Raw genomic sequence first — 23918 nt, forward strand, 5'->3', positions numbered from 1 at the left:
CTGTATCTGTTGAAACACAAGTGTCTGGGCTTTTTTTTTTTTTTTTTTAAAGATTTTTCACTGCATGAAAAGTATGCTTTTTGACCCCTTGCTAGAGTGAAGGAGATCTTTAATTAGGGAGATTGCTGATTGCCTTTCTATATATATTTTAAGTAAAATGAGTATCATTGCCAACTGGTAAGTTGTGGATGTTCTACTGAAATTTTTTCTGAATAAGCTATTTGGAGATCTATTTTTTAAAATCCAAACTAGAACTAACACAGTTGTTATGGCAAAGCTGTTCCTGTCTCACCTTGCCAGTCCTGCCTCATTTTCCCTTGTGTGTATATGGGGCTGGGAGTGGGCAAGTTGCCTGCACTTTACTGAGCTGCAGTATACTTTCCTTTTGAATCGTGCAGAAACTGGAAGGGGGGTTTTCTACCCCTACCACAGTGGTAGCAGACCTTTGCCTAATGTAGGAGACCTCCCCATCCTGCCCGCTCTCCGATGGTAGGTAGGTTTTTCCTCAGGTCACCAGACACCAGGGTGCAGGTGCAACTCTGGCTCTTCCCTTTAGCAAATGGCTTTTGCTTTGTATCTGAGCAGGTCCAGGCCATGGTGTGGCTGCTAATCACCACCTTTTTGCTCGTGGAGGGCCTGGAGTGTGCGTGGACTTCATTTTCTCCTGCTCCATCCTCAGACCTTGACAGACCTAGCACATCTGTACCAGGTGAAGATCTCTCTCACTGCCCTTAACCTTCTCTCAAAGACCCAGTGGAAACCCAAGGAAAAGGGCTGAGGAGTTTGTGTTTGTCCCCCTTGTATGGAGGCTCCAGGAATTCTACGCTGTCAGTCCACAGTTGGCCTCTAATGACTCAGTACAATTTCTGTTGTTTTCTTACCATTACGGCTGCCATCCAAAGGAGACGCAGTTCACATGTCCCTTCTTTCCTTAGAGGAGCTTGTCCATCTGGAATTCATTTCACCTGTTTGGACATTGCAGATGTAAAATACAGAGACCTCAGAAAGTGGATCACATAAGTTAATAGCTTTCTCTTATCATGAGGATAGGACTCGTGTTCTCTCAGCTCTTTGCTTCCTAAGTGGAGGTGGCACTTCATCTCCACCTTTACAGTCACTGAACTTGGTAACAGTCAAGAAGCTAAAGTCAAGAAGTCAAAGAAAATTTGCCAGTAGTCTTAACTTAGTGTTAAAGTGTCAGTGGATTGTTACTCATTAGTCATATTGTTAGTCATATTGTTACTCATTTCAGTGTAGTCTGCAGCTGCATTGTCACTGGTGTCCAGCGGTGCCTGCCCAGTGTTGTGTGGTAGTTATTCCTCAGCCTGCTCTTGAATCCCCCAGCCTTCCTTCAGAGCTGCTCTCATTCTTTTGAAGTGGGCTAAGGCGGTGGTTTCTAAATGCCAGACAGCTGCTGGACCAGCTTTTTTTTAGAATCCCCTGAAGTTCTCATTAAAAATACACTGCTAGAAACTTTTGGAGTCAGGTCTTTGGAAAGTAGCAAAGGAATCTGCATCACTAGTAAGGCCTTCAGTGACTGGGAGACCAGCATCCCTCGGGATCCACTGGCTTGTGGGTGTTAGTCATTATTAGGAGGGGAGTCATCTTTTGGTTAAATAAGATCATGTTGTTGCTGAAGCCACTCAGCACATTTGCACCACAGAAGTGCTAGTCTGGATTGGAAGTGTCCCTGCAAAGTTGGACAGAATAAACACAAAGCACAGTCTAAGGAGCTAATGAAGAGGAGCTGATGCTGTAGACAATGGTGTATCCACACAGTCATTCAAATTATATTGTAGAACTGTATTAGGCCTGGGGTAGTCATGTTGTCATAAAATTAACATATATCTAATAAGTGTAATTGACCAATCCTCCTTATCTGGCTTTCAAAATTAAAGATAACAAGCTTTCTTCCTGTGAAGTTTTGGTTTATATATGGGATCTGATCAGTGTGCTTCCAAAGCAATGTATATGTGTGTGTGCACCTGCGTATAAATATATAGATAGTTAGCAGGTTGACTCTTTAAAACTAGGTGCCAAAAATTACTTTGTTCTTATGTAGTAATATTGTCATCGAGTTTTGCCTTTTTTAGGTTTAAATTTTTTCTTTAAAATACTGTCTACAAGAGGGCCTCCTCAGTGGCACAGTGGATTGAGCGCCGCGCTGTGAAGCTGCCCGCAGCCTCTGCAGCGCCGGTTCGATTCCTGACTGGCCAGGGAGAAACCCACATGGCGAGGCAGACCTCTCCTGCCTTGCCTGCTGCTACCTTCAGCAGTGTCTTCAGTCCTTCTGTTTGTTCTGCTGCCTGCTCTGTCTCGCATGAATTCTCTCACCCTCCCGCACCTCTGGTCTGTACCCCAGTTCTTGTATAAGTAAATAAATCTTTAAAAAAATACTGTCTGGAAGAGAATACCTATGAAGTTACTCATTGTAGCATTGCGCTAACAAAAGATTAGCAACGAGTTATTGATATGGGGCCAGTTTAAATTGATTGTACGTTCAAACATTGTACTTATATCACTAGGTTTCTTAAAGTTTGCTTCAGAGATCTCTGAGGGTTCCCGAAATCCTTTCAGGGAATCTGCAAAATCAAAACCATTTTTCTGGTGCTAGTAATACTAGTTGTCCTCTTCACTATTGACTTTTGCTCTGATGGTGCAAAATCAATGGTGGGGAAAATGATTGGTGCTTTAGCATGAATCTTCCTACACACTCAAACTAGAAAATAAAACAAAAACAAACCATTTAGAATGTCCTAGATGAAGCAATGAAATTAGTTTTGCTAAATTGTGACTTGAGTATACTTAAAAAAATATCCTGTATCAAGAACTGGAAGCTGCATGCCAAAGTACAGTAATTGTTTTGAGAAAAAAACACTTGAATAGTTGTACAAGTTTTTTGTTTTTCTTTTAAAAGACTTATTTATTTATTTATACAAGCACTGGGTACAGTCAGAAGCGTGGGAGGGTGAGAGATACACTGGTGAGGGAAGCAGTGGGTGCAGCAGGAGAGGCCTGCGCGCCATGTGGGACCCTCGCCGGCAGCTGGGATCGAACCAGCACTGTAGAGGCTGCGGGCAGCTTCGCAGCCCAGCGCTCAACTGCTGCGCCACCAGGGGAGGCTCTAAAATAGTGGTACAAGTTTAGAGCTAAACCAGTTGCGTTTTTCTCCTGTATAACATTCTTTATTTGAAAAAATGCTTTCTCAAAAATGAATGATGTTTGTTACTTCAAGGAGAGCAACTGACAGTAGTTGTTGCCAGAGATAAAATTTGAGCTTTGAAATGAAAATTAGAATTTTGGAAACCCATATCTACTGCAATGACCTCAATAGCTGTCCAGTACTTATAAAGACCCTTCTGGGGAGACTGGTAGTGATATTAGCAAAATTAATTTTTTTGATGTTGAAGAGTGAAATGTGTCATCATTTGGATAAGTCAGTGAGTCAGTATTTTCCAAATGTCCAATTTGTGATGTTATAAAATGTATGTGTGAAAGATCATTCAAAGTAGGAGACCCATGGGGCTCAGTGTGACAGAGTACAGAGGGCTCATTGATAGTTTCAGATCTCATGTTGCAACTCACCTTTAAACAACCACCACACATCAAATTTCACAGTATCCACAATTATCTGAAAAGGCTATTAAAATACGCCTTTTCCGGGGCCTCCCTGGTGGTGCAAAAGGGGTTAAGACGCAGCACTATGAAGCTATCCACAGCCACTGCAGCACGAGTTTGATCCCTGACCAGGGAGCTACCCATATGGCGCAGCAGACCTCTCCTGACTTGCCTGCTGCTCCCCTCAGCAGTGTATTTCAGCCTGCCTATTCTGTTCCCCACCCTGTCTCTGGTGAATCCTCTCACCCCCACACCTCTGGCCTATTACCCCTGCCCCTTGTATGCATAAATAAATTAAAAAAACAAACGCCTTTCCCCGCTCTGTATCCATCTGAAGCTAGATTTTCTTTATTTTAACCAGAACAACACATCACAACACATCACAACGGGTTCAGTGCAGAGGTGGTGTGAAAATACATGTCTTCTGTTCAGCCAGATTAGAGAGACCTGAAAAAAATATAACAATAATACCTCTCTTTTTAACAGTTCTTTTTGTGTTTTGAAATATGTAGTTATTTATATATAACTATAGTTTATAGTATATGTAACTATTTTAACATTAAGCTGTTAAAATGCAATGAACTTGTCATTTTACAATGCATGAATACATATTTTTAAAACCCAGTTTTAATTTCTGATACCGTAAATATTCATAGGCATAGCCCACATTATAAAAAATAACCTTTTAGAAGGAATCTTCAATTATTTTTAAGAGTTAAAGGGTTCCTGGAACCAAAATGTTTGAGAACTACTAGTATAAAACAGTCTCCAAGTTATATTGTTAGGAAAAGTACAGATCTTTGTACTTGTATGACTTTCTTATATATATATAAAATTCTTCTGGAAGAATATAAAGAAATGAAATGTGGTTGGTCCCAGAAAGGAATGAAAGGTAAATTCCTTAATATAAACCCATTTGAACTCATTTGAATTTTAAGCCAGATGAGTGCATTAGTCATTAAAAGAAAAAAAAGAAAACATTCTTACCAACTTTATTACAAATTTCAGGGAATGGAGGTCTGTTGTGAAAAGTTGGAGCAAGTTTGGAGTAATGGTTATTTTTCTGGCAGTTTGATTTTCCTTGTTTTGTTTGAGAAGAAAATTAAGCTTGCTTATTTTAAGGGTAAAAATATTTAATTTACTGGGAAGCTGGGGAAAAGTTTTTTCATTTATTGTCCAAGGCAAATACATTAATATTGAAATAATGTAAATCAAATAGGTAGCAATTTCCCCAGTGGCCCAAAGTATACTGCCCTTAAGTTTTAAGGAGGGACAATATGATTAGTTTTTTAATAGCAGTTATTCCTAGTAAATGGTTGGATTTATTTTAGTAGACTGTTATAACTTACAGGCCTGTAGCTTAAAATTTTTGGAATAAGAGCTGCATGAAATGTGGAAGTAAAAAATTAAAGTTCTGACATTTGATTCACTATAAAAAGTACTTTTTAATACTCATAACCTTTGAGGCTTTGGGAATTATTAGAAAAGAATAACTAAGGGACTCAATTTTATTTCTTCTGTCTCCTGTTAAGTGTGCCTTTTGATCAATACTCATGCTTTTAACTTTTGGAAAGTATCCTTTTAAGAACAGGGGAAATTATTTTAATGCAAAAGCCCTTCAAATTTTTCTGTTTTTCATGTAACACTTCTGAAACTTGTTTCTTTGAATAATGAAATAACATTTCCAGAATTCTTTGAAACCATTTACAGAAAGGTATTACTTGTGATTCTGTTCATAAGTTATAGTTAAAAGTTTACCCATAATATGAAAGCATTTCACCCAGTTTCTTTAATAAAGAATTTGTTAACGTAACCAAAAATGCCTTTAATAATTGTAATGGTTTTTCCAGATCCAAATATAGTTTGGTTCCAATAGGAAATGTCTATATAGTGTTGATGGGTAGTCAATTCAGAAAGCTTACTTACTTTTACTAGTTACTTATGCATGTATATTGTTGGACATTTTTCAGAGCACTTACACATTTTTTTCTTTGTTCTTAGCACTTGGATATAGCACAATTAGCATTTTTTACTATTTTAGGTATGGAGATTGAAGTGAATTGCCTAATGTCATAAAGCCGCGTTAACAGTAGACTTAAGCAGGCTAGATTAGATCTCGATTTTAAACAAGACTGTTCTGTTGTGCTCCAGGCTCTGTTGTCTGTGCTGGGGTTATAAAAACTCAGACCTCCAGGGACTTGGGGTTTCATGGTGACACCACCCAGTGGGAGAGGTGATAAGTGCAGTGGTGCTGGCGAAGGACCAATATCTCAGTGAGTTTTGAGACAGTAACACACATTTGCAGCATGAATAGGAGAAGTTAGCCAGGTCGAGTCAGTCAGAAAGCGGGCCTTTCAGGTAGTGAGAGTTTTGGAGGCCACAGCCCGCCCACTGGTGCTGTTTGGGAACCACTGGCCTCTCTCTGGGGCCACTGTGCTGGGCTGCGGGTGTGGGTGAGCGGGATGTGATAACAGCGAGGCAAGTGGAGCACCTTGAATTGGAAGTTTGAACTTTTTCCTAACGGTTTCAGGGTTTTAAAAAGAGTGTAAATGGATGGAAGGACTCAGATTGGCCTGGGTTTGAGCCTCAGTTCTTGCGCTTACTGTCTGTGGGGACTATTTCTGAGCCCCAGTTGCCTCATGTGAAATAGAAATAAAGTTCAACTTGCAGTCAGTTAGGAAGCCTAAGACAATTAAATGTAAAGGAAGCATCTAGCATGCAGCAAGCCTGCAAGGAAGTATAAGTAGTGGAAGGTGAATTAGGAACAAGGACGGTCTCTTCACGTGTTGTGAGCTGTTGAGTAGGACTGAAAACATTGTGAGTGAAATCTTATTTCAAAATAGTATTGGAACATGTGGGCATTTCTAGAATAGTTTAGCTGAAATGGTTTTGTAGTTTCGTATATATAAATTTAATATTTAGGAATCCTTTAATGTGGCTTTTCCTTACATTCTTATTTGAAAGCAAGTCTTTTATATAAGATTATCCTGTCAGGTTGAGGTTGCAATGAGTTAATACATAATTGTGCAGAATCAGTTCTGTTTGCATGTTTTGGTTTATTATTTCCTGATACTCTAATTTTAGACAAATTACTTGCCTATTTGTATGTTTCTTCAGTATTAAAATGATAATTAATTTGGCTTTATGAGAATAAATTTTTTTTGAGAAGAAATACTCCCTGGAATTTTTTTTTTTTTTTTAAATAAAATACCTTGTCTTACTCTACTTGGGTTGCCACAAACTGGGTGGTTTAAACAACAGAAACTTACTTCCCATAGTTCTGGAGGCTGGGAAGTCTAAGAGGCGCCAACTCATTGGTTTCTGGTGAGAGCTCTTCCTGGCTCTGTTGGCACATGGCCTTTCCTCTGATGGTGTGTGGGAGAAGTTTTCTGTTGTCTCTTACTGTAAGAACACTAATCCTATAGGATGAGGGCCTCACTCTTACTACCTTGTTTAACCCTAACTATTTCCTTACTCCAAATACAGCTGCACCGGGGTTAGAGCTTCAACATAAACATTTGGGAGGGTCATATAGGTTTAGTCCCTTACATACAATAACATTGCAGGTGTTTTCTTTTGATGGTTTTGTGACTTGGCATTTGGTAACAATGAGCTAAGTGCCAGGCATGTATTAGGTGTATTTTACTGCTCTCCAGAACTGCAGCTATATATGGATCATTTTAGTCCTGACTTTCTAGCCAATAAATAATGTTTATAATTGGTTGTAGAAGTGGCTTACAACCGAGTTAGTATAGAACTCAGAATATTATTGTGCTTAAGATGGTTCTAAAAATTGAATAGCCATTTTAATAGTATATTAAGCCTGTACCACTTCGTTTAATTTTTTTCTCTTTATCCAGGTCCAAATATAGTTTGATTCCCATAGGAAATGTATGTGTAATTCAGTGATGATTTTGAAAATTTTATCATTTATCTTAATTCACCCTCTTACTCCTTCAGAGAGCAGCCCTTTTAATGGTATGGTTTTCAAAAATAGCTGAATCAAACCTCAGATTGGTATAGCAGATTTGGGAACAAAGTAGACATCCTAACTAACCTTAAGGATGTAAACCTCCTTATTTTCTCTGTGAGTTTCAGTATAAATTATGGATTCCTTATAATAAGACCATGCATTTTAGGTTGTGACAGAAGATCTTTGTATCTGGTTTCCCAGAATGATCACATTTATGTTTTTCCTCACAGGCCAGCCCTCCAGATCTCTATATTGAAAGATTTAATATAGCTCTTGGACAATATATGGGAGCATTGCAGAGCATTGTGCCTCTTTTCATATATATGGTAAGTTAGAACTGTTTCCAGCTTCCAGATACCCAAGAGTACTGGGCTAAGCACAGATGGATGCAGAGAATTAAGTGTATTTTTCTCGTGCTGTGTATTATGTTAGAAGTGGAAGTCTATTTCAGTAATGTTTCATAGTGTTGACATAGTAGAACTATTTACCCTTTTTCTCTTTGAAAATTCCACCAGTAACATTGCTGACTAGGTAATTATTAGATAGTAACAATCAGCAGTCCCCCAGTGAACATTTATGTAATTTCTGCCATCTGTGCTTGGTCCTGTGCTTGGGAAAGAAAAGGTATGTTAAGAATGGTTTCTGGTCCTCAGAAAGTAGAACATTGAGACTTGTATCTAAAAATATGATGTATGACAAATGCCAGGTAAATCATTCCATAAAAATAAAGTATAAAACATGCTTTCATTCTAATGATTGATTTCATTTGGAGGCTTGTGCGCTGAGTATAGTTTGTGGACTTGATTTCATTGGAAGCCCCTCCCTTCACCCTTTTTAAATAGTATAAAGTCACAGAATCTAGGTTTCATTTGAATGGCGGGCCCTAGAAACCACTGTGCCATGTCTTTGTTTATTAGTTTAGGGAATGGGATATTTAGACTGATCCTGCTTCCTGTAGTAAACATATTATATGTAATACCAGTTTTCAAAATGACTTATTCCCCACAAGATACACTTTATTAAAAAAAATAGTCTTTTAAAAATTAGATTGAAGAAGACAAGAAACTGATTCATACTTTCCTGTAGAGCCTTTGTTAAATTTTATGGTAAGATCCTAAGGTTTAAAAATTTGCTTTCATTTAAAAATAAACTTCAGACTTATTTTTCCAGCAAAATTAAAGTAGGGCATCTTAGTTTGTAAAATGAAACTTAACTACATCTTCCAAAGATTTAAGAGCTTGAATCTCATTTCTAGTTATTTGTGAAAATTTGTTAAGTAAATTGTTCTCATTGTTCAGAAAATAGAAATGTCTTGAACTTTGACACTATTTTGTTGGAAAAGTTTATTTCTTAAAGAAATAGTTTGGAATGTTAACCTTATACTCAGCAAACTGTCCTTTGTAGTCACAGTAATAGAAGAATTTTTTCCCCCAAAAAGTAGCTGGGGAAAAATTGTAGTAAATTTGCAAAACACGACAAAGGTATGTTCTCCTTGGTAATTTGAAAAGATTAACAACCCTAATTTTGTTGAAAAGGTGGACAAAAAGTGTAGGTCACAGAAAAAATACAAATGGCTTATAAACATGACAATACATCCAACATCTTAAAGACCTACAAAATGGTTAACTTTTTTAACCTCTTTTGGTTGGTGAAATTGAAAGTTGATAAAATCACCAATTCTGGTGGCTCTAGAGAAACAAGCTCCTCACACTCTGTAGGGATCTGTAAGGAAATATAAGGGGGTGCCAACTGGTAAAACCTCTTTGGAAGACTTTCTGGCATTGTTCATTGTTAAAAATGTACAGACTTTTTGACTCAGAAATTCTACCTCTAGGAAGTTATGCAGATAAGCTCATAAATATATGTAAATATATGTGTACCAGAATTATGCCGCATTGTTTTTAATAGTAGACTATTGGGGAAAATCTGTATTATTAGCAAGGGACTAATTTAAATAATTTATGGAAGATACAGTAGGAAAATATGCAGTTAAAAATAATGACCGCTATATGCTATTAGAGAAAGAAGTCTTCTCTTCAAGATACAATATTGGGTAAAAAAGTAAGATGTAATACAATGTTATATTTCTTCATTAGCAAGTATTTTCTTCTTTATTGGAAAAAAAGCCTATCCACAGGTATTCAAGTCACATTTTAGAAGGAGCGCACAAATGTTCCCCAGCATGAACGGGGCCATGGGGCATGGGACTCCAGGTCTGCTGCGGGAGACTTGTGTGTGCATGGTTTTATTTTGTCATCTTGTGCATGTTATTTTTACGATTTTTTTTTAAAGGAAAAAAAAGGTATGTTAAAAATTGAGAGAATCAGCAACTTGTTAACCTCCCTCTGTGTTTTCCACTGGTACACATTGAGTTAACATCTAAACGTGAACAAATTCAGTCTTCTGACTTGGCAGTCATTCTAATCAAGATGCTCTTGCCTGCAAGAAACAGAAAATTTGATTTAAAGAGATTTAATAAAAAAGAAAAGTATTATCTCTTGTAATAAAACTCCAGGTATAAGGCAGGCTCCAGGATTGGGTGACTGTGGCTCCACAGTGTTACCAGGAACTCAGGTGCTTTTTTCCTTCTTTCTTTACTGTTCACAACATCTGTTCATCTTCATTATATATAAAGTGACTATAAAATGACTCAATCCTAGATTTTTTTCTGTCTGATTGGGCCACCTTGGATCACGTGTGTACCTTTGCACCTAAAGGTGGCCCCTAGGGAATGCCATCAGCTGAACGACTTCAACTAAGCATTCACGTGAGGGACTGTGTGCTGGGAATGAGCAGTGCCTGTCTGCTGCCTGCTTCCAGCCAGGACTTTGACAGATGGGGGTGCCTTCTGTAACTACTTCCTGTAAATGTGGTAGTGGTTTTTTTTTTTAATTTAAATTTTATTTTTATATTCCCCATACAATTACAACCCCCTTATTTTGACCCTAAGCCCTCCTTTCTCCGCCCCCCACCCCCAAAGAGTGTCTCTGGTTCATAGTTGTTTGTTGATTTTGATATTTTCTTTCTTATAGTTATTCTTTTTCCTGGTCCCTTATTTAAGTTTTTGTGGTAGTGTTTTTTTATTTAAAGATTTATTTTCTTTATTTATGCATACAAGAACTGGGGTGTAGGCTAGAGGGGGGGAATGGGATGGGAGGATTCACCAGAGACAGAATGGGGAGCAGAACAGGCAGATCTACTGAAATACACTGCTGAGGGGAGCAGCGGGGAGACAGGAGAGGCCTGCCGCACCATGAGGGTAGCTCCCTGGCCAGGGATGGAACTCATGTCGCAGTGGCTGGTGATAGCTTGATTAGTGCTGAGACTTTAACCCCTGCACCACCAGGGAGGCCCGATTCAGTAGTGTTTTTAAAGAGAGTATTAAGTGCCTGTAGACAGTGCAGCTCCTGTATTTGTACATCCCTGTATGGTTAATTCAATTTAAAATGATTTAATAAACAAAGCTGTTATCCCCTGTAGCAAATGAGGTGTCTTTCTGTGTTCTTCTGGAGGGGCGGGGTTCGTGGCATCTTATCTTTATGTGCTTTTTAATCCCACGCCAGAAGACCGACAGGGGCAGCATTTTCATTATTTGATGTGTAGGTTCTAATTGATGCCTTAATGTTTTCTTAAAATAATTTTTAGTGCTTCAGTTGATTAGACTTAATTTCCCCCAATTGATTCACTGAAAAACAATTTATTTTCTTTCAGAATAAGTTTTACATCGAAACCAAGCTTAATAGAGACTTAAAAGATGACCTTATAAAGCTGTTTACGGAACATGTTGCAGAAAAGCACATTTGCAGCCTGATGCGTAAGTGATCAGCCTCTTTCAGGGGTGAGAGGACATGAGGACACTAGCAGTGATTTTTTTTTTCCTTTTTTGGGGGGGGGTCACGGCATATTCGCATATAAACCCCAATGTTGACATCTCTTGATTCATACAGCAAGAAGAGTTGAGCCCAATTCTACAGAGACACTGAAGAATTGAAATGGGACTTGAAGGTTCCCCAGTGAACCGGGAGCAGCTTAGCTCCAGGGCATTGGACGCTGCATCCATACCTGGCCTGATGCTGGCCACCTTTTTTTTTTCTGAACATGGGGAAGATATTAGGAGTTCCTAGTATTAGTGGTTCCTCTCTTTGGATCCTAACTTTGCTACTGATATCTCTAGGATCTCAGGGTTCCCTATATGGAACTGTAATGTAGAATTCTCTCTAGTTTTCACTCTTTAGTGAAAAGACCCTTGTCTAGTCTGGCTCTGTCATTTACTGACTATCTTAGGTAAGCTTCTCAGCCCTGGCCTGCTGGCCCTGGACTTTGTGAAATGTTTACCATGCCAGTGTAGATTATTAAGTATGCAGAATAAAGTGTCAAGTTCAGTGTTTCCTCTTCTCTTCCTGGACTCCCTGCCTCCTCACAGTAGGTAGCATCTTAATTTTCCAAAATCCAATTAGTAATTTCCTTCTTGACTTCAGATCTCTTTGGAATGTTAGTGTTTCATTTATTATTGCTGTGTAACAAATCCCACCAAAGCATGGTGACTTAGAACAGCTGTTTATTTTATTTATTTGACCTCAGATATGCAAGTTTGAAATCAATTTTTACTATGCATTAAATATGCAGGGTTCAAGGGGTTCCTCTGCTTTACTAGCTTTGTGACTCGACTGGGATATGGGGGACTTTCACAATGGCTCATTCAAGATACAGCAAATGGAAACTGCTAGCCCAGAAGTTGGCACAGTGTTATTTTTGCTGTATCCTGTTGGGCAGACAGCCACAGAGACCAGATTCCAAGGGAGTAGACATGGGGGACACACTTCTCAGTGGGAGGTGTGTCAAAAGGTTCTTGAGGACGATGGGTTAAAACCAATACAGCAGGACAAAGTAGACACCCTCTCTGCTAATAACTAATTAGTGCTCAAAGGCCCCTTCTCACCAGTTGTTTCATGAATGAGGACAGTGACTTCTCACAGCAGATGAAATTAATTTTCTATTCTCTCCTTGATATACTTGTTTTCATACATTTATGATTTTACAATAAAGTAGATTCTACTTCTGGCTGTTAGTAAAGTTGTTTACTTTTGAAATCAGTATTTGCTATGCATTAAACTTTGAAAAACAGCGGAAGTATTAGAATCTGCATTTATCAAAGTATATGTAATACTGTATTGAGGATTCTGCACAAATATGACAAAATAGGTCAGTTAATGGTAGACATTTCCTGAGAAAATGTAACATGTCAGCTTGCTTGGAGGGTTTTCATGAGTCCTTTTCAGGTTTTAGCCTCAGGAGTTATCTTCTGCTTTTTACTTTATTTATTTTTGAAGATTTATTTATTTATTTATACAAGCATTGGGTACAGTCAGAAGCGCGGGAGGGTGAGAGAATTCACCAGAGCCAGAGTGGGGAGCAAAACAGACAGAAGGACTGAAGTACACTGCTGAGGGGAGCAGCGGGCGGCAGGAGAGGTCTGCGCGCCATGTGGGACACTTGCCCGGCAGCCAGGGATCTAACCGGCATTGCAGAGGCTGCGGGCAGCTTCTCAGCCCAGCGCTCAACCACTGCATCACCAGGGGAGACCCCGCTTTTTACTTTAGACCTTAATTTGAAATTTTTTTTTCTTTTTCTTTTTTTTTTATTTTAACATTAATCATTTTTTACAATTTGAATTTTTTTTTGAGTTGAGAGTTAATTTTAATATCAGTTTTGATTTTAAGAATCACTTTTTACATTAATAAAAGAGAGAAGGCCTGGATGTACCTGAGGAGTAGTTGAAAGAGCAGAGGAGCTTAGTTCCGGGCCTAGTCCCGCTATTAAAAAGCCAAGTGACTTTCAGCAAGGCACTGAACATCTCTAAACTTTCATTCATAATATGTAGAGAAAAAGGTGTACACTAGAAGTTCTCTAAGGTAAACAGCCTAGTTTTAAAACTACTGACTTATAATTAAGAGTGAGTGGAATTGTTGGAGGATCCTTGTTTCTTTATAGTTTTTGGAAGAGAACAAAATTACTGTTTTTGGAAGAAAACGGTTACTAAGGATAATGCTTTGTATCTGTTCACATGTAACATCAGCATTTTAGTGGTGGCTGGTGGACTAAAAAGAATACAGAATTTTGAGTGAAACACAAGTCCTTTGATCCCTTCTATACCTGCTGGGTCTGTGTTTTTGTTTTGTTTTGAGTTTCAGTTTCCTTACGTGAAAAACAGAAAGGTAAATAATAGTTTGCGAGAAAGTATATCTTAAGTAAAGCTTACGAGATGTAAACATATATATCTAGCCTAACACCTGTTAAATACTGAGTACATATTTTCTTTTTTCTCTCAAGCTCCATACCCCCAAATTCCCATTTCTTCTTCCTTAAAATAGGCCATCAATAAGAATCTCTTCAACATTGTTTTCCTAAAAAGGGTGGAGAAGATTTTAGTGAAATGTTACACCTTCTCAACTCTAGTAATCTTTTGCTATTGAGTGTAATTATTTTCAGCTAATTCATCCCAAACTAATATATATTTTTTGAATAATTCAATTTCTAAATTTAACTTAGGGGTTGTTTACAAATGTAAATACTTGATCACATAAAGATTTAGTGGAACAGATGTTCTGAAAAACAAATGAATGGCCAAAAAGCAGGAGGAGGGATTAGTGGAGAGAGCCTGGGTTTGGGGCATATGTTGAAATTAGAGAGAACCTTGAGAGAGACTCTCAGAAACTAACATTTAGAATTTCAATTTTTAAACACTGCATTTTAAAACATTATGATTATCTGAAATGCTTAACACTGATTGTTCTTAAAATTTTTGCCATTCAAAATGATAACCGTCTGCCAGTGATAAAATCCAAAGCAAAAACTTGAACGGTCCCCTCTGGCCTTTGTGGTATAAACTTAGGTGTAATTCACGTTGTATGTGTGAAAGTATAAAATCATTGTTGGTTACATGAGATGGTGTTACTGTTGTTAAAGACATTCACAGAAGAAAATCAGTTTGTTCAGTTTAAAAAACATAAAGACTTAGAGTTAAAATTATGCAGATTTTTGGTTCATAAAGTGCATACCTTAGAGAAATTAAAAATGGTTTTGTATCTGTTGTTATCTAGAATATGTTACCTACAAGAATTATTTGTACCCACTTAAAATATTTTATTAAATTTGTCGTGTGGCAGTCGATAACCTAAAAGAAACTGTTGTCGCTTTCAGTCAGTCACGTGGTCACCAGAGTGCTGGAGTGAGCCAGGTGAGCCCACGTGATCGCTGGTGTTTACCTTTAGTGAGAAGAAAAAGTATATGTATCCGTGGCATTTGGAAAAGTGCGTTTCTGACTGATCACAGTTACTAAAATTACTAATAATGGTGTCTTTCAGAAAAATCTGCCAGCATCAACTATGGTGTTTTAAGGGAAAGAGGGATGATTGAGGGAGTTTGTTTCAAATTCTAGAGAACACTTCATTCCCCAAATGAATTTCTTTTGAATCATAAACTTAATGGGAAGCATTTTTTGGCTCACTGACTAAGTCCATGAATACCATTGCTTTTAGGCAGCTTTACTTATTTTCAGATCCTCTGATATGAATCGTATCATTCCAGTAGTTTCAGCAGAACTGCACAGTTGCTTGTTTGATGGAGCTACTGCATTGAATTAAGGAAAAAAAACAACTTTTTATAGAGTATAAACTCTTAGTTTGTCCTCTTGGGCTGTTCTTTTCTTACACTTGCTTATCCGTCAGCCTTTGGGAGAAATAAAAATAGAGAACCTTGACAATAAATGTTAGATCATGTTTATAACCCATTTTCTCTTCATATTTCAGCTTTACTTTTAGAAGCCCAGTCAACACCATTTCAGGTCACACCTTCAACTATGGCAAATATTGTGAAAGGCCTGTACACGCTCAGACCAGGTAAACATTTTTCCTTTCTTTGGGGGTTAGACTTGTTTCTTTATGCAGTTCCAGCCTTATCCAAGAGGACAGTGTTTCCCTCTGTGTTTTCTGATGTGTAGTGGTATTTGGATTTGCTATAGCCATAAAATTGAGTAGATATTCATCATTGTGAAATGTAAACTCAGGGCTGCCTGCTTTTCTACTAGTGTAAACCAAGTCGTTTGGGAAATAGAAGAAATAATTTGTAGGGGCACTTTAGATAAAATTCAGGGTCATGTCTAACCCTTATCTCTCTTTATTCTGGAGTTTCTCCTTCACTTCTGCCCCACACTGCACCTGTTCCCTGGCGGACACATTTATAGCTTGATTTTTTAGGTTTGTGATGTAACTTGCATAGAATCTGGTCTTACAAATTTGACAAAAATACTTTGGAATAAAGACAATCCATCTTTGTCATGTCTGATACAGATCTTTTTCTTCGACTTCACTTAATGATAAATGAATGTTATTTTTTTTATAGATTACTCTTTGGATCTCTTCTCTTTTTCTTAAGAATTTGGTAACCATTCATTTATTTTTGTTGTTATACATTCTTAGTTTGCTGTACTTTAGCATGAGTGAAAATAGATTATTATTTCAAAAGTCCTTGCCAGTTAATCTCTGGTCCTTATATTAAACGTTTATTTCTTTTTCCCCCCTGCCCCCAGGTTTTTGTGGTATTTCTTTTCTTTTTTTTTTAGTTAAGTCTACTGGTAACTTTCTGTTCCGTTCTCTACTTTGATCATTAGATTGTTTTAATTAGTGCTTAGTAGGGCTGTATTTCCACAGATTCCCTTCCCTCCCACTGAGAGATCCTTGCTTATCTTGTTCGTGTCTTCCTCTATATTTACATTGTTCAATAAATAAATAAATCTTTTTTAAAAAAGATCTATTCAAAAATTCCCTAAGGACTTTAAATTTTGTTAAACCACTAAAATGTAAAATATCTGCTTTCTTTACACTCTACATTCTTTTCAGAAAAGAAATTTAGCTTTGTTGTCCTCTATCAGAATGGGATTGCACTCATTTTTCCCCCACTTATTTTCATTTGATGTATATTTTTGTTCTTTGGACAATAGAAAGCTTTCCCTTTCCATTTAATTTAGTTAGTCTGTATGACTTCCTTAATGAATCTTTTCCTTCCCTTACAGAGTGGGTTCAGATGGCTCCAACTCTATTTTCTAAATTTATTCCAAACATTCTCCCTCCGGCAGTGGAATCTGAACTTTCTGAATATGCTGCTCAAGATCAGAAACTTCAAAGAGAACTTATACAGAATGGGTTTACGAGGCAAGTGTTCTTCTTCCTCTGGCGACAGAATCTGTCCGTTTCCTCTGCCCATTTGGCTCTGGGAGGGTGCAGGGGGCTTAGTGACTGTCTCAGAGTAAGGGTACGCTGCGGGAGTGGCCTTGGCATCCTTCTGTGGAAGCTGGGTTTAGATTTTATGGGAGTTGCTCTTCACAAGTAGATATTAAAGAAGGGTTTCTTACTGAGGCATTTAGGCTGACCAGCCTCCAAGAGCTTTTCCAACTTTGATCCTCTCATATTAGCTCTGAACATTTGGGAAAACATAATGTACCACTTCTATGGTCAATTATAATGTGCTTTTATGACTACACTAGTAAATAACTAATTTTATGACTAAGCTAGTAAAGAGACTTAAGATTCTGTTTTTCATATTTTCACTTTTGCCTTAAATTCTAGTTTCCTCTTCTTTTTTTTTTTTTTTAAGATTTATTTATTTATTTATTTTTGCGAGCACTGGGTACAGTCAGAAGCGCAGGAGGGTGAGAGAATTCACCAGAGCCAGAGCAGGGAGCAGAACAGGCAGATGGATGAAGTACACTGCTGAGGGGAGAAGCAGGTGGCAGGAGAGGTCTATGCGCCATGTGGGATCCTCGCTAGTGGTTGGGGATCGAACCAGTGCTGCAGAGGCTGTGGGCAGCTTCGCAACCCAGTGCCCAACCGCTGCACCACTGGGGAGGCCCTAGTTTCCTCTTCTTAAAAAAGGAGGATAGCTCTATCCAGATAAATTTTCCATCCTTGGCTAATTTTTCTAAAACTTGCAATATAGTATGATGTCCATATCCCGGAGAATCTTGCGAAGTACATATTTTGTGAAGTATATATTTTCAGCTGATATAAATGATACAAAAATTTTGTGATTCCCAATGGGAATTAAATTAGCGACTTAAGCATTTACTATGAGAATTAAGTCTACTTCAAAAATTACTTTGATGGGCGCTTCGCACAGCGTGGGCCTCCTAAGGTGACTTTCTCATATTCCTTGGTCCACTGCTCAGCTGGTCCAGATTGGTCAGAAGGGGGCACTCACCCTAGTCTCAGCAGCAGAGAGAGCGTCTGCCTGTGCTGACTCCCGTGCATGGACTCTCGTCCAGCCTCTGGGCTGGATTGTTTTGGAAAAAACGTCCACCAATCCAGACAGAATTGAGAATGTAGTCCAGACTGTCTGACAGAGACTCTGTGACTGGCTGTGCTGCTGTGAGGAGTTCGTTTTATGGTTTGTACCTAATCAGTCATAGGATTGCTGTTCAGACTCACAAACTATTGTTTCATTTAAGGTTATGTTCTGTGTTCGTGCTGTAGGGAGCCCTGAATAGGCAACAGACAGCTTTAATGTGGATGTACAGAGTGAGTCTTTGACTGAAATGATGTGTGAATAATGTGAAATACCTGGTCTTGTACAGTTAATAGATTCTTGTTTGAGCTGAAGTTCATGTGAAACATCTTTAGGTGCATGGAAATATTCATGTAATGTGGGCTTGTTTCAAAGCTAGAATTAATATGTAAACTAAGAGCAACATTTTCTTATCTGTTCCCCTGCATGATTAAATGGACTATTGGGGGTGGGGGGTGGGGAGCGGTCAGCAGATTGGCTTCTGTCGCTGTCTAAGATCCCCTTCCTGAAGGTAAGCTTATTTGGGAACATCTAACATGTTTGCCCTCGAACCATCCCCGTTCAGACCAGCTGGGGGTCCTCTTCAGGGTGTGCCAAATCATTTTCAAATGTGTTTTTCTGAATAGTAGCTACCTAGGTTTCTGGAACAAAATAGAATCATGTAGGGGTATTGTTGCTCTTTTAGCTGAGAAGGGTCACTCTAGGATTGGTGCTTTTTGGTTTAGTACAAGGGTTTTGAGGTCAGTTTATAGTTTTTTAGACATGTGGCTTTAGCTGATTCCTGTAGCAACCTTACATATACATCACTTACTTTTTTTCTTCTTCCGTCCTGCTCTTTTCACATGTATGTTCTGTTCTTTTTGCACATTCAGTTTTTATTTAACCTTTGGGGGATAGGAATGAAGGTTGTCTATACAAGTTGAGGCCCCAGATATAAAATTCTGTATTTTCCCTTTTGATCTGCATTAACTGGTTTCTGAATGTTTGGTGAATGTCAATTCATGAGGATACTAGTATAAATAATAATATGAGTCATTCAGCTGGCTTTGCAGTTCAGTGAGAAAAAATAAAAGCGGCTTCAGGGCTGTTCCTTTTCCAGCACCTTAAGATGCCTGAGGCTGGTTGGTTCCTGGTAAATACACAGGTTTTTCTGTGAGTGCTCAGCCTAGAGAAACCCCTGAGAGGCCATTCAGTGAGTGTTCTTTCTGCCAGTCACTGAGACTTCTCGCCTCGCCCAGCAAGAGGTCTCTGTCCTTGTCATGAACATAACCAGAGAGGGAAAATGAGAAACTTTGGTAGTCTGAAAGATTATTCAGAAGTAGGAAGTAATTACTTGGGCTAGCATTTTAATAATCCAAATGTAGAGGCTGTTAGTCACTCACTTGTTAATGTAGCTAGTAATTACTGCCTACTGTGTACAAGACATAGTAGTAAGATGGGTAAAATTCCTGGTTTTTTAGGGAGTTTATGCTCCAGTGTCAGGAGATAAATGATAAACATATGGACATATAATTTCAAACAATACTGAGTGTTATGAGGAGAACAGCAGTCTGGAACAGAGAGTACCCAGGGCACGTGTTTGGGGATGCTCCCCGTGACCTGGTGATGGGATGCCTTCTGAGGCAGAGTCACTCCAGCACGGGTGTGGGTGCCGAGGAGATGTCCGTGTGGCTCTCTAAGTGAAGGGTGCTACAGGCAGAGAAGGTCGTAAGTGCAACAGTGATGACATGTCCGAGGGACAGACGGAAAACCAGAACAACTGATGTTCAGTGAACAAAAGTAGAAAATAAGGGTGGAGAAGTAGGCAGGAGGCATATCTCACAGACCTGGGAATAGAAATTTTAATTGATTTTTAACTGTAAAGAAAGCCACGAAAAACTTTAATCAGAGGCATGAAATAATCCTGTTTTTACGTAAGATCACCCAGGCTCTTGTCTGAACTAATCGTAGTAAAACTCATAGTTGTGGAGGGAGAGAGGAGAGTGACTTGGATCGAGACGGTAGGTATGGAGCTGATTATATTTGGGGACAGAATGCCCCAGAGTGAGGGAACAAGCGAAAATCAAAGATGAGCTAGGAGTTAACCTGGAGTTGTTGGGTGGGCAGTAGCGCCATTTATATAGGAAGACTGGGGAGAGTGGAGTGGAGTGGAGTCAGCGTTGTACTGGCCTTGGTGCATTTGCAGTACATTTAAATCATCCCTTGCGGTGGGGATGGGCAGCTGGCCCTACAGGTCAGAAGTGTGGGGGGAAAGCAGAGCTGGAAGTGGAAATCTGGGAGCCTCAGACACATGGACGATGTTTCAGGTCGCACACCTTGTGTGATCTGTGTCCTCGACTAAGGAGAATAATACACCTGGATAAGACAGGGTAGCTGAAGACAGAGTGTTGAGCAAAACCAGAAGTGTTTCAGGAAGGAAGAGATCAACCATGTAAATACTGGTAAGAGAACCAGGAAGAAAAAGATAGTGAGTTAGCATTTTAGTCACGTTACCTGCATTATTCTCTGAGAAACTGAATAGACAATAGTAGATTTTTCAGGTAGCCTAGGACCTGGTCAGACCTTGCTTGTCTCTAGAACCAGAACTTCTTTCTATGGCGTTGGAAGATGAGCTGGGTAGTATATGTAAAGGTTCATGTTCTTCTTCCTGCAAGACAGGTATTCATCTACGGCAAGAATCTGTGGTTTCTCAGAGACTTTATATAATTTCAGTCTCATATTAGGGCTTTAAGAGGAACATTTTGAATTTTCCTATTTGAATTTGCCCTGGTATGTGCAGGTTACCAGGTATGTTGGTAACAAAACCAGGTTTATCTATAAAGACATGTTAGTCTGAACCTATTTCTCCAAACCATATTTGTAGATAATCTCTCCTTCATTTAGTAACTTTCTCTATTAAAGAGACAGCATTCATTAGCATATTCAGGTTGTAACAGCACAGCCTACATTTACATTTGATGGATATTTAAAATAGATTGTTAGAATTGAAATACCTGCTATTATCTGCTATTATCTTCTGATTCGGTATGTGAAGATGTGAAGATGTCAGTCAGTTTTGTTGACTCTTTTTTTCTTATTCCTAGAGGTGACCAATCCCGGAAGAGAGCAGGGGAAGAGTTGGCTTACAGTAAGTAATGTTGTTCCTTGACATTTTTGGGTAGTTTTGTGACGTAAGCAATTACTGGTGGTGACTGTGCAAATGAGTGTGCTGGTGTCCCACTCTTCGCCGTGGTGTGCGTCCCCGGTGTTCACTGCTGTCGTGAAGCACTGTGTGTGAGGCGTGTCAGACAGCACTACGTGATGTGGCAGCTCTGATGTGGCGCTCAGGTTGTTGTCCAGAAGCTACTGGATTTTTTAGTCTCTACCAGAGTGGGATAGTAACCCAGTCTCAGTTCCTGATTTACCCCCTTTCATTTCACTTAAAATCACATGGTTTTGAGGATTTGCCCTTTTTTTTTTTTTTTTTTTTTTTTGGTATCTTTTGGGGGAGGAGGAGAGGGGTGAGAAATACGCGTTAAGTAAACAGATTCCTACCATTATCAGCTGCTGTCTGCTATTCATACTTTTTCTTGTTGCAATGTTTTTTTCAGACAGCTCATCAGCATGTGCAAGTTCCAGAGGGTACAGATAGTGAATGTGTTGAATGTACTTTCCTTCCTGAAGAGAGGACACACTGGAGCTGCAGAGACTGGGCAGAGCGCAGTGGGGTCCTACAGACGCTCAGGAGCTCTGCCACACGCTTTTCTTGGAAGAGGATGTTGGACTTCATACTTTGGTTTGTAATTTTAAAAAACAAAAAAACTAACAAAAAAAAAAAACAAAACTGTTGCTGCTAGACTTGGGGATGATTTTGAAACGGGACACTCTTTTAATGAGTTTATCTACAGATTCTGTGAGGAACAGACGTCTTGAAAAGTGACCGTGGCTAAGTGAGACCTGGCAGCCAAACTCAGCAGCTTCCTCCAAAAATATAACAGCAGAAGAATCTTTTTTTTTAAGCACTTGTTTTGTTCATTTGTGGACGTGGCACTTCGGCATATGGGTTCCACACATCAAGATACCTTTTGCTTTAAAATCAAGCCGATTGTTACAATACAGTATTTTTCACCCATAACCAAAACAAACCCATTTAAAAGAGTTGGTCTTTGTTTAGCATTAGCAAGTCTTGTTAAAAGAAAATGCTAGCTCTGCTTTCGCTCTAACCTTTCCCCCATCTGTTCACAACTTTTTTCTACTCTGTGCCTTGAGCTTTGTGCACTTTGCAACTCTGTGACCATGTTGTCAAACTCAAAGGCTTCCTGAGAAAGCTGATGGCATCACAGACTAGCCCGCCGCTGTGCCAGGTGTCTAGCAGCATGCCACATGGGAAAATGGAAACGTGTTGCATGTTGGTCAGATCCCTGCTTCACCGAGCCCTGTCCATGTTCACGCGGGGACCGTCGAGTCACAGGATGTGACTTCACCAGCCGCTGCCATAGCGCTGGTGTCAGGGGAGGTGGGGCCTGAGCGGTAGAGCTCCCTTTTAACCCTGTTGAGCACGGCCCAACAGCGAAGACTGGTTCCTGTGATGCTCCAGGAAGCAGATACGGTTATTAAATCCAAATATACTCAAGGGTGTGGGATTCCAGATCCATTTCATTTTAAATGGGTGAGATAAGTACTTAAAAAGAAAAGTCTGCAGTCTGCATCTTTTAAACATCTTATTTGAGATAATAGAAAAATAGCACTGCTGTTTTAAGTCTCCCTTCCAGCTGTGGCAAAGCTATATTTTCTGTTTTTGTACACCCACAGTGCTACTTGTTTTGTTCCTTATAAAAGACTCTGAATTTTATTCTAGTTGTTTTGAAAGGCAAAGAAAAATAGGAAGATGTGACAAGAGAAAAATATTTTTCTTCTCAATTTTGCTTGAATCTAAATTGGGCGTATGCTTGACTCTCTTTGGTAACGTCAGATTTTACTTACCTCTTCAGAGAACTCGGGGCTAAGAAGATAGACCAGGAGAACTGTGTCCTGCTTCTGCTTTGCTGTTCAGTTTGTCCTGTGGGGAGACTGGGGGTGGAGTGGGAGAGTTGGAAGTATGATATCGGGAGCAAGTAAGGCATCTAAGAACAGAATCCTCTATTTGTGAAATTATTATTCAGAGAAGTAAATGTAAAGGGTGTCAGATTTATTTTTTTAAGTACTTAACTAGAGTTGGTAGATTTTTGGAGGACTTTGAATTGTACTTCTTTAACTCAGCATCTTGGATTGTATTGATAAACACTTAATTACTGTAATAATCTATACAGGCTCTCACCTGCCCTGTATGTTTTGATTTGCTGCACCACTAGCATTCTAGTAACCAGGAAGAATTCCATTTTATCATGAAATCCAAATTTTACTTTTCTCAATGGAATGCTTGCTGCAGGCTTATAAATAGTATCTGCAACTGAAGTCTCTCCTTTGTGGTTTTAATATTTCCGAGAGGAATAAAATTGAAACATTTCTTTAAATATGGATGGATTTTTCAGTATCGTAATAATATATCCAAATGCTTTTTCTGGAAGAGAGTATTTTTTGGGCCAACACCAGAACTTTCCTTATAAAAGCACTGTATTATGTGAATTGGCATTAAAATTTTTGGATGCTTTTGCATTATTAACTTAATGGAGAAATATTTTACTTTTGTCTTATTATGTATGTGTTAACAAAAAGCAAGCAAAGTTAAGACTGCAAAATGGAGTTTCTCTAAATTTTTGCACAGTGACTATAGCCAGCATTGGGCCCGGGGTTGGTACTGTGAGGCTGTGGCTGGGAAGAACACGCATGCTCGCCCAGCACGTGTGCCCTGGTTGTCACTCATCCTGGCCCGGGAGGCACCTGGCGGTGTGGTGAAGATCTTTTTTTCAAGTTGAAGTTGACCGTGCCTATTTAATTAGAACGCACCAAAATTCTTAGTTTGCAGCATAAGAGAAGTAAGATTTGTCCTCCACTTCGTGTTGACTAAGTA

General features: G+C 39.0%; 1 protein-coding gene across 4 annotated transcripts in view; it reads left to right on the plus strand.

Annotated features, from left to right (window-relative positions):
* CACUL1 (CDK2 associated cullin domain 1) overlaps positions 1-21983 on the plus strand; it is a gene marked incomplete at its 5' end in the record, with an annotated part of 54569 nt that extends 32586 nt beyond the window's left edge. Inside the window, 6 exons of one of the 4 annotated variants that reach the window (XM_084245173.1) lie at positions 7822-7917; positions 11303-11405; positions 15400-15489; positions 16662-16800; positions 21013-21060; positions 21524-21983. In XM_084245173.1, coding sequence (XP_084101299.1) covers positions 7822-7917; positions 11303-11405; positions 15400-15489; positions 16662-16800; positions 21013-21060; positions 21524-21560 — 513 coding nt within the window. In that variant the 3' untranslated portion in view covers positions 21561-21983. Of the gene's footprint in view, positions 1-7821; positions 7918-11302; positions 11406-15399; positions 15490-16661; positions 16801-21012; positions 21061-21510 lie in introns of all 4 variants that reach the window. The other 3 variants (XM_084245171.1, XM_084245172.1, XM_084245174.1) reach the window with 3 other exon arrangements.
* Between the last annotated feature and the right edge of the window lie 1935 nt (positions 21984-23918).

This window comes from Talpa europaea, assembly GCF_964194135.1.
Source record: "Talpa europaea genome assembly, chromosome: 10".
Lineage (NCBI taxonomy): Eukaryota > Metazoa > Chordata > Mammalia > Eulipotyphla > Talpidae > Talpa > Talpa europaea.